The sequence below is a fragment of the Arachis duranensis genome, chromosome 2 (genome assembly GCF_000817695.3).
Source record: "Arachis duranensis cultivar V14167 chromosome 2, aradu.V14167.gnm2.J7QH, whole genome shotgun sequence".
Taxonomy (NCBI): Eukaryota; Viridiplantae; Streptophyta; class Magnoliopsida; order Fabales; family Fabaceae; genus Arachis; species Arachis duranensis.
Genome location: NC_029773.3, coordinates 59,366,493 through 59,378,027, shown reverse-complemented (window position 1 = coordinate 59,378,027; position 11,535 = coordinate 59,366,493). Strand labels below are relative to the sequence as shown.

General features: G+C 36.4%; 1 protein-coding gene across 3 annotated transcripts; it reads right to left on the bottom strand.

Moving 5' to 3' along the window:
* Window positions 1-411: 411 nt before the first annotated feature.
* On the bottom strand, window positions 412-3,342 carry LOC107474536 (probable E3 ubiquitin-protein ligase RHC1A). Of its 3 annotated transcripts, none has more exons than XM_052257676.1 (2): window positions 3,160-3,342; window positions 412-1,588 (listed from the first exon to the last, which is right to left on the bottom strand). In XM_052257676.1, exon 2 carries the CDS (start codon window positions 1,532-1,534, stop codon window positions 602-604), a length of 933 nt encoding a protein of 310 aa, XP_052113636.1. In that variant the 5' UTR covers window positions 1,535-1,588; window positions 3,160-3,342; the 3' UTR covers window positions 412-601. The 3 variants fall into 3 exon arrangements, with proteins under 3 accessions (XP_052113636.1, XP_015949647.1, XP_020991091.1); XM_016094161.3 differs by having other exon boundaries at window positions 412-1,632; window positions 3,160-3,341; XM_021135432.2 differs by having other exon boundaries at window positions 412-1,613; window positions 3,160-3,341.
* Between the last annotated feature and the right edge of the window lie 8,193 nt (window positions 3,343-11,535).

Sequence of the window (11,535 nt, the reverse complement as noted above, 5' to 3'; positions counted from 1 at the left end):
ACTTGATACACATGAAATCTTTTAAAAAACACCTACTCCCATCTTTCCATTATTATTATGAAAATCCTTGGAGATCAACAACTTAGTATTTTTTGTTATTATTTAACTAACACAAATACTAAATTGTTATTTTATTAATTTATGTATGCAGATTCTAAAAAACGTAAATACAAATTATATTAATTCATAAGTGGAAATTGTATTAGTTCATGTATATAAAACTCTAATAAATATATGTACAAATTATATACTTCTTGTATACAAAATTATAAATATAAGTATAAATTATTTATGACTAAATACTAACAGAAAATAATAATGTTTACTAGCCATATAGCGTCGCTATATTATTATTTTTTTGATAAAAAAAATCCTTATTTGACCAAACTGGCCAAAGAAAAAAAGCACACCTTACTCCCATAGAACATTATATTAGTATGATTTTGAAACGGAAATGGAGTATTCTTCTTGGCCATTTTACAATAAAGTTACAAGTTCCCACTTCATTTCATGTCACTCCACTCCAAGCAATCAGAACCAGTCCATACATTTTCAATAGAAAAATAAAAGAAATGAAATAAAAATTTTACACGCATTAAAGTCATTCAAATGGCCACCCAGAATACTCCGTGTGATGACTACTATCGGGGAATGATGGTGTTGGTGAGCTGCTTCGGGTTGCTCTATCATTGCTGCTAGAATTAGAACTGCGGAAACGCCACAAAAATGAAAACGGATTTCGCCTTCCCTGGTTCTCCCTACCACTCCTACCACTGGTGCTGCCACTAAAGTTACCTCTACTTCGGCCATTCGAGCCTTGGTTACCACTCAATCCTTGTGGTGGCAATTCTTGACGGCAAACAGGGCAGGAGTTATGCTGGACCAACCATGGAACAATACAATCCGAGTGGTACATATGGTTACATGGCATTTGTCTTGCTTCAGTCCCTACCTCAAATTTATCTTTGCACACTGGACAATGTGAATCCGAACGAAGATGCCTCTGTGTAACTTTGATAGTAGGCATTGCATCTATAGAGGATCTGGATGCAGGTGGAGGTCCTTGGCGAGTATTAGCTGAGAGCTGTTCAAACAGTTCTTCAAGTCCAGGACCAATAAAATAATCACCTGTGTTGCCTCGTGTAAGACCAATACCTGGAGTCCCATTAAAGAGAGCCTCAAAACCACCATGTCCAGATAATCTAAAAGGAATTTGACCACCAAATATCAACAAAGGAGCAAAACCTGCCCCATGCTCCGAAATAGATTCCGACTGTGCCCTGATATCATGGCTATGACTTCTGTCTGCCATTTGCTGCCGCATAAAGGAAGAGAAAGTTTCCATAAGTCCAAATCTTTGGTCATGCTCTTCATTGTTATCTAGTCCAAAGAATTCCAGAGGGTTAACATGCACCATATCATTAAGTTCCTGAATAAATCCCTCATTACAGCTAGGGCAAACCGCATCTCGCCATCCCAGTCGAATTGGCCTCCTGCAACTGTAACACCAATGAGTGTTCCTGCTGCTTGACATCCTCTAGTTTATTCTCGATAGCTGCAATTCCGCAATAGACCAACTCCAATGCTCCTTTGCAGTAAAGGGCAATCTTTAACTGTTATAACAGCATGATGCTAATATAAAGCAGCCAAAAAAAAAAGAGAAAAAAAAAGAAAGGAAGGCAAAAAAGTTTGATATCAGTATAGGACTCAGGCTCAGGCATTTAAATCGTATACAGTAACCACCAAACTATCTACATATCTTCTTTCCATACCAAATAAACAGGAATGAGCAGACGTCACTATGTTAATTGTCTCTATTAGTCTCTGCACTCACTATGTACACAGATAAAGCACCAATGATTTATATTATTTAAGATACATCTATTCAAGTTTATCAATGATCTATATAATTCTCAATCCTGATACCGTTCGCTCAAAAGCACATGGGCAAGGGAACATGAGCTGAACAAATGAAGGCAGCCTCTACGATTTTATTCATTCAACCTCTACTATGTAACCTAGCAGAAAAACCAACAGAATAAACTCCAACCTCCCTAGATAAATAATTTAAGTTGGAATTTGTCACAACTTTGAAGCCTATAATTTGTGCTGTTTACTAGGAAACTGGTCCAGCACTTACAAAACAGAGGTCATTTATGTATCATTTATTCCAATAACTTAATGATATATAAACCCTCCACATAGGATTCTCCCACATTTAAGAAGCAAGAACAATGGTGAAAGGGTAATAAATGGACATCCTAACTGAAAAGTAGTAAGGGTCGAAGAAAAACGGGAGCAGAGGGTGTGTATGAATATATATTTTAGAAGCAAACTTAGAAGATATCCAGAGTATGATATGTTTCCCCTCTAAAAGTCAAAACAATTCCAGAGAAAATTAAAGGAGATTTACCAGTCACAATTTACATGAAACATCAGCCTTAATCATCATAAAGTGTAATCATCTAAAAGACAAAACACTAACAAATTAGTCCATAAAAGATATATCTTAGTCTGTGGTACTCAACTGATGTTTTCCCATTGAGCTTTGTTAGTATTGACGTAACACTTTAAGAACTATCTCCTGATCATATTGATCTTTCTATAGAAGCTAATTTGTAAGTATACTAATCATTTGGAGACTAATTTATAAGGGCATTGACATCTATCTTAAACTAAATTGCCAAAGTCTTGAATTTTGGGACTGAAATTGGTAGTTATCTCCATTTCGTATACTACACATACCCCGCAAGCTTATTTTACTATCACCAGATTCCAAGCAAATAGCTTCACAAGAATATTATATATGCAAGAAATGGCTCTTGGAATTCCCTCAGATTCAACATCTTTTCCCTCCATATCTAGGTTTAAAATTATATTAATATGACTATATTTGGTTCCTAAGAAGCACAAACACCATCGATTGCAATCTTCAAATGTGTAGAAATCATGGCATTTTTAGTAACAAAATTAAAAACAAGGAAGAAAGGGCAAGATCTAACATCCTCAAAAACAAATGAGGAATGTAGCTATCTAAGCATTACAGACAAGAATCAAGGAGAAATGCAAGGTGAAAAAGATGCGATGAAATGAAAAACTGATATACCATTAACTTTATCATGATCGTATAAATAAATAATGGAAAAAAAATCAACGTACTAGAGTCAAAAAGATGGTTGGAGAAGGACAAGTTGATGTGTGAACGGAGAAGAAAGGAAAAGTCTTTGAAGGTTGGAAAACCCTAAGACTAAGAGAGTGACGCAGTGATGAGTGGGGAGAGAGGAGAGTGCAAAGAGAAGGAGAACCGACATCTTGTTGAGCTGGCACCCGCAAACATACAATTTATCCACTGTACCATAATTATCACAACCAAACTGCTAATTCATCCAGTCATGCGATGAGTTATTAATTTATGTGGTTGATTTGGTTATAATTAAATAAAAATAAAAAATTATAAAAATAAAATTAAAATTAAAAATTAAATAAATATTTTTAAAAAATATATTAGTAATAATTAAATATTAATTTTTAGATATAATTTATAATACAAAATATATAATAAATTAGTTATTAATATAAAATATTTTTTTAATTTAAATGAACAAAAATACAAAAACAAAAAATAACACAATTAATATCAATATATCAATATGTTTATATATTATGTGTTGTTACTTATTTAGTATTTATGTTAATCTATATTTAAAAGATAAAAAATAGAAATTCATTCATGATTTATTATATATATCTTTTTTGTAACATACATTAATGAGATATGAGACAGCGTAGTGGCAAGGGAGAGGTAGAGGTGTGTATGGTCCAGTCTGACTCGAAAACTCGGTCCGGTTTCGAACATTTTATGGGCTAATTTGGTATGATTTCACCGGGTCTATAGTCGGGTAAGGGTCTCAAAAATAGACCCAGTCATTATTTCGGGTTGAGTCCGGGTCATGGTTTGGGTCACCCGAAATCGACCCGATGGCCCGGTCATCATACACAATTAATATTTTGTGTTATTAGTTATGGATAATGGCTATTTTTATGTGAAATTTATGTATTGTAAACCTTAATATTTCTGTTATTAGTTATTATAAGACTATAAGTTAATGTTTTGTGTTTAAAATGCATAAGATTTTAGACTAATTAATGCATAATATTGTGTTATTTGTATTTATTTAAATATTTGGTGTTATTAGACAATATTAGTATTGATTATGGTTATGTTTTAATTTTAGAGAAGAGTTGGTTCTTGCTTTATTTTTCTAAGTGAATTTTACCATGTCAAATAATGGTTGGAGTATTGAAAATTTGGATATTTTCACATGCTAGCTTATAAGAAGGTATCAAGGTAATATAATGTTAACGGCCCAGTTTTTACCCGATTTTTACTCGGTATAATCGTGGCCCGAAAGTGTATAGGTTTCATCGGGTCTAAGGTCGGGTTCGAGTCTAATAAATAGGCCCAGTATATATTTCGGGCCGGGTCTGGGTCACATCAAACCCGGTTTCACCCGGCCCATGCACACCCCTAGGGGGAGGTGCGTTATGCACTCTGCTTTATGTTCGAACCTCTCCATCAACATTTTTGGAGTTGCAGTGGACGCGCTCCTATGATATGATAGTTTGGCGGCACGCGCGCGAACTAATTGGTTCTTAACAGATTTGACCACCGTTGACCAGTTCAATTACAAGTACGGTCTAATTCACTAATCGAATCGGCTAAATTATCGGTTCATCGATTTTTCAATCGAACCGGTCAATCTGGTGTGGTTCTGATAACTATGCATTATATCCTCTACTTTTATTGCAGTCTCTTTGCATAGTTTTATAATATTTTTATATTTAGATTTTTTTATTTAAGTTAAATAATTATATTATTTACGGAAATCCATAAAACACAGCGCGTTTTCGAAAGTGCACAATATACCACATCTCGCTGTGACCCAAAAGTAGTTACAAGCATATCTCGACGACTGAATACCCGAGATATGATACACGATTACCTGATATACTCGGGATGCAGCACAGATGGCTAAACGGGTACTAAGTACCTGAGATACAGTAAAAAATGGGTCACAGTACTCGAGTTACGATCATAATGATAAATGTGATCATAATACCCTCATATGCCTATATATAATGGTTGCAGTCAAGATCTTCATTCATTTTAAGTATTTTTTTTTAAAATTTAGTTATCTTTTAACATCTTTAGTTTGAGTACTTGAAGTAAAACCCCCTTTTCCCACAATATATGCGCGATAAAAACATTAACCGACTAAATGCGACGTGGCACATTGTCGAAGCACTGGATTTTGAAGTTAGTTTTTGTTTTATTTTTTCTTTTGTTTTGAATAATTAATTAGTTTATATATTTAGACTCTATTAAGTTAGTCAACGTGTTAGGTATTTTGAGTTATAATTAGAAGTTTTGTTAAAAAACTTACCTAGTTTATTCAACATATTAGAATAAAAAGATATAAGTAGTTAGAGTATGTCTTAATATATTTAGACATATTTTTTATTTAATTTAAATAAATATATTTAAGGGTGTTTTTGGATTGGATCGGATCGTATCCGTAGATCCACGATGAATATCCGTATCCAATCTAAAAATTGCGGATACAATCTGATCCGCAGACTGATCGGATTAGATAGGATCCGATCTGCATCTTTCAAGAATCGGATCGTAGATATCTGCTCCATATCCGTATATCCGATCTGCAGATCTGCATATCCGCACAATAATATATATATATATATATTCGTTACTTTCAGCCTTTTTGGAATTCAATTCACCTTTACCTAACCCTAATCTCGCACTTCACGAGTTAACGGTGTTGCAACCAGCAACCATTCACTCCCAAGTCCCAATCTCTCACACACCCTCAAAGAGACCAAACCACCCATCGGCCACTCCGTCTTCCTGACCACCGTCGAAAGCTGCTCGGCGGAGATCTCATGATGTTCCTCTTTCTTCATGGCGTGCTTCCTTTCAGAGTTGTTCCTCGCGAAGGTGCATTGTCAAGTTTGTCCCCTTCGTCGCGTTTTTGCTTGTTGCCGCTACTTTCTCCGTGACTATGGTTCGTGGTTTGCGGTTCAGACTTCTCGCCGCTTCACTTGCAATCTCGTCGCTTGGCTCCATCGGCTTGGTATCATCCGTTCTCTGTTCTTGACTTCCTCTGTTCTCAGTTCCTGCCATATCACCGTCCTCCATTTTCAGAATCAACATCTTCTGCTTTGTTGAATCATAGTTTAAGACTTCAGGTAATTTTTTTATGAACATCATTTGAATTTTGTGAATAATGCTCTATTATTCTTATTTTTTTAAATAATTATGCTCTTGTTATTGTTTATTTGAGTTATATGAGATGCTGCTATTCTGACTTATGAATTCTGAGGGTTTTAAATCTAAGGTGCTGGTATGGTTTGTTTGTTTGTAGGATTGTTGATGAGCAGATATTTTATACGCTTTTTGGCATTGTTTTCATATAGTTTTTAGTATGTTTTATTTAAGTTTTATCATATTTTCATAGGTTTTAGTGTAAAATTCACATTTTTGGATTCTACTATGAGTTTGTGTATTTTTATGCAATTTCAGGTATTTTCTGGCTAAAATTGAGGAGTTGGAGCAAAAGTCCGATTCAGAGGCAGAAAAAGAACTGTAGATATTGTTCGGATCTGACCTCCTTACACTCGAAAGAGCTTTTCTAGAGCTAAAGACATCCAAGTGGAGCGTTCTCAACGGCTACGAAAAACTAACATCCAGGGTTTTTCAAAAATATATAATAGTTTATACTTTGCTTCAGAATTGAAGGCCTAAAACTGGCGTTCAACGCCAGCCTCCTGCCCTATTCTAGCGTCCAGCGCCCAAAGGAGAAGAGACCAGCGTCCAATGCCCATAAAAAACCTCCTAGCCAACGTTCAATGCCCTAGAGGCCTCCTAGCACGTGGATCTCAATCAAGCTCAGCCCAAACACACACCAAGTGGACCCCAAAAGTATATTTTAGCACTAAAAGACTGTTTTACCCTTTTTATGTAATCCTTAATCATTAGTCTAGCATTTATTTGAGAACTTTTTGACTCTAAATAGTTTTGTTCAGCCTATTTTCGAATTACACATTGTATTTTCTATTAGTATGAGTTTCTAAACCTCCTAGGTTGAGGGGAGGAGCTCTGCTAAGTTTTATGGATTAATAAAGTACTACTGTTCTTTATAAATTCGTGTTTGATTCTCTATTCTAAGACGTATCTTTGTTCTTCATTCTAAGACCGCGTGCCTGACAACCACCCGTGTTCTTCTTGGGTTTGTGTGACTACGTAACTGAAAAGAATTGAACCACTAGCTTGATTATACATCTCATAGACGGCTAATCCACGACTTCATTGGGGACTTCTTGAGACACCAGTTCAGCCGACGTATGGGGAGATTAGAGTCTTTGTGGTAGAGGCTAGAACCAAAGGCACAGCCTTCTCTGATCTGGAAGATTCGACATTCTTTGTGGCATTTTGAGTAGGATCACTAAGGAGAATGAACTGCATGAGCTTCCCCCTCAATCAGAATAGATCTACACTAACCCTGGGGTTCAGATCTGTAAGAGCATTGGCGACCTCTCAACCGGCGTTGATCATATACAGCCTGCCATAGAGGAAATCACTTACAGTTAAGAAGACAGTAAGACCGGATTAATCCAGAAGAATAAAGCATCTCCAAGCCTTAAACATCTTCTTATCATTGCAAACATATCAACCTAGTTAAGTTCTCTATACTTTCTTTTTATGCATTTAAACAAATCCAACGACTCTTCTATCTGCCTGACTAAGATCTACAAGATAATTGTAAGAACCGGAGTTTTCACGAAAAATCGCTTAACTAGAATAGAATAATTTAATTACCCGGAATAGGTTCGAAAATATAAAAATGTTTTTATTAAAATATACATGTGAGATTTGGATTCAGTGGATTTTTCTCAGTGGAAAAATGTTCTCTTTTGAAAATTTTCGCGAAAAAACACATACCGATAGATTAGTTGGCAGTTCCGGCTTAAGTCTGTCCAGTACTGCGGAGAGAGAGTGAAATAGTAGGAAACCTTAGAAAAGTTTTTGAAATAGCAAACCGCGCACTTATCCTAAAGGTTTGGCCCAAAGTTGGGCCAAACGAACCAAAAACGCTACACGGTTGGATATAAAGCAACAAATGAGCCTAAGAAGCTCATTTCAGCACCAAAAGAGAGAGTGAGAACTCGAGTTAAGCCCCACTTTGGTCCCTGAGATTGGCGAGTTGCACTAATTTAGTCCTCGAGATCCCAATTGCACTAAATTAGTTTCGCAGATTCGAAAAAATGCACCACAATAGTCCTTCTTCCAATTTTCGTCACCGGAGCACTGACACCGTCAGTGACGTGGCCAGTTCTTGCCACGCTGCACCCATCAACGGTTAGATGACATGGCAATAAATTTGATTAGCTCCAATTTAGTCCTTGTCCCCTTTTATAACCAAGATTTCTGCCATAACTTCTTCCTCTTCTTCCTTGCTGTGCAGCTTTTCCTGGTTCTTCGTCTTCTTCCTTGCTGTGCAGCTTTCTGGGTTTAGGATCATCAGTGCAAATGGGAGCCAGGGTTCCATGCGATCAAACAGAAGGATCTCCAGAGGAACCAGTAGAGCATCGAGTGTTCCAGAGTGGTGAGGGTGTAGCTGTCGCCCTGTTCTCCGGTGGTCCACAATAGAGGCTAACCCTAACAAGTCATTTTTTGGGTGTCCTAACTACAATGTCAGTGGAAAGAGGTGGTGTGGTTTGTTTGTCTAGGCTAACATTGGAGAAAAAGGAATCGGTGGAAGGGTGACTGCTACCGAGAATGTTGATAAACTGAGAGTTAATTTAGCTTGGAGAATTGGAAAGTTAGAAGCTGAAGTTAGGACCCATAAATTGTACATGTTATTGTTGGCTCTGTTTATAATGTTTGTTTCGATTTTCATGTTGGTATTTAAGGTTTGAGGATGATTATGTTTTAATGTGATTAGGGTTATTGTAAAGTAGACAAAAGAAAAAGTGTCATTGTGAATTGTTTGAAGTTGGTAGTCTTGCTATAAATATAAACCAAGAACTCTATTTTTGTCATCCAACAAAATGATGGAAAAAATATTGTAACAGAGCATAAAAACATGATCACGCATGTGAAGGTGCTGATTCTGCCATCATTGGAACAGAGCATAAAAAGAAACCCCTAAACACAGTCCCACAAAACATCAAAACAAAACCCTAACACAAAATCAGCTTTAAAACTTGTGAACTGACAATATACAAAACACTTAACCATGATCAGCAAACATCACAGTATTCCATTAAATTTGAAAAAAAATTTTGATCATCACAAACCTCAATGACGACGCAGAAGATCCCTGTAGTGGCAAACGAACTATTCCGACAATTGCACAGCAAACATCGTGCTCCAATGGTCTCGAGAAATCCTATTGCAGCCACCTGTTACTATTTTGGGTCACTCATGGAAGATAAACTTTTTTTTCTCTGCGTCACTCATGGAGAAGTAGAAGACGAAGAGTAGAAACAAAAAAGGGTGCCTAACATTTTATTTCCCATCACATACAAATGACGTCGTTCAAAGGGGTGTTTAGCACCAAATTAGAAATGACGTCGTTTTATTCTGTCCAGCGTGTCAAGAACTGGCGATGTCACTGACGGCATCAGTGCTGCGGTGACAGAAATTTGGAGAAGGACTAACATGGTGCATTTTTCGAATCTGGGGGGACTAATTTAGTGCAACTGGGATCTCGAGGACTAAATCAGTACAACTCGCCAATCTCAGGGACCAAAGTGGGGCTCAACTCGAGAGAACTCGGATATGGAGAAGAGAGGAGAAGGAAGTCATTGTCGCTATTCATCTCCCTCTTCAAAGCTCCATAACTTTTGATCCGGAACTCCGATTGACGAGCCGTTTATGGCCACGCGAAGCTCTCATCGAGCTCTTTATTTTTAGCTAAACAAAGTAGGTAACAACTCGAATTTCATACTCCTCCTTTCAGCTCTTACAGATTTCACGTTTTTGGATATGGTATTTGAGTGGATTCTGTGGTTTTGGTTGTTTAGGTGGTCTCTAGTAGCGGATAATTGTTGGGCTTTGCCCCAATCCCTTTTGAACAAGGTAAAGTTCCTCATATACCCTTGTAGTGTTGTATGTTGTAGTTTCTAGGTTTTGATTTTGGTGATATATGTGTTGTTAGTTTGAGCTTTGGTGCTTTTTGGAGTTATCTTGGCTTTTTGGTGGTTTCGTGCATGGAGGATAATCGGCCAAGGTATGGTTTCGGTTTCCTCTATATAATATATAATATTTCTGGAAACTTAGGCTAGTGGACCATAAGATAGGATTGAATGATGTTGCTGTATGCCTAATTATTTATGAAATTATGTTGTATGATGAAGAGGATTATAGGGAATGTTGGAATGTATAATATATGTTTATAATGCTTGTTGAAGGATATTGATGATTATGAAGTGTGATGATATATTAGGATGATGGTTGGTGATGATATTGAATGATGTTGATCTAGAGTTAATGTTGCATGTGGATCCATTATTGATGTTGAGCTATGATTGATGGTGGATGACTAATTATGATGATGATAGGTGGTAAGTGAAGTATTTATGTATGATGAATTATTAATATGTGGTGTTGTTGCATATGGTATGAAAAATTAACAGATTGAATGATGATTAGGTGTGAAGATGGTAAAATTGTAAATTTTAGGTGTGGAATGAATTAGAAGACATATGGATACAATTCAGACATATTAGGGTTGGTTTGGATGTAGAGTAATTGAAGTTGGATTGAGAGGTTTGGTGAAATAGAGTTTTAATGTTTTTGGTAAAAACAGATTCTTTGTGAACTTTGATGGATCATAACTTGAGCCTCAATTTTGAAGATTTGTTGGAATTTGCTTTTAATTAAAGTTTATTGAAAAATATTTAAATGGATATAAAGTTTATAAGAAATGGATTTTTGTAGAGGAAGTTATGATCGTTCAAAGTTTGGTGTCAAAATCTGAATTCTGTGAATGTTGCAGAATTTGTGATTTCTGGTTTGTGTCTTGATGAGCGGATATTTTGTACGCTTTTTTGGGGTAATTTCATGTAGATTTTAGTATGTTTTAATTAATTTTTAGTAGAATATTATTAGTTTTAAGGCAAAAATCATATTTCTGGACTTTACTATGAGTTTGTGTGTTTTTCTGTGATTTCAGGTATTTTCTGGCTGAAATTGAGGGAGCTGAGCAAAAATCTGACTTAGGCTGAAAAAGGACTGCTGATGCTGTTGGATCCTGACCTCCCTGCACTCGAAATGGATTTTCTAGAGCTACAGGAGTCCAATTGGCGCGCTCTCAACGGCGTTGGAAAGTAGACATCCAGGGCTTTCCAGCAATATATAATAGTCCATACTTTGCGCAAGGATAGACGACGTAACTTGGCGTTAAACGCCAAGTTCATGCTGCTGTCTGGAGTTAAACGCCAGAAAAACGTCAT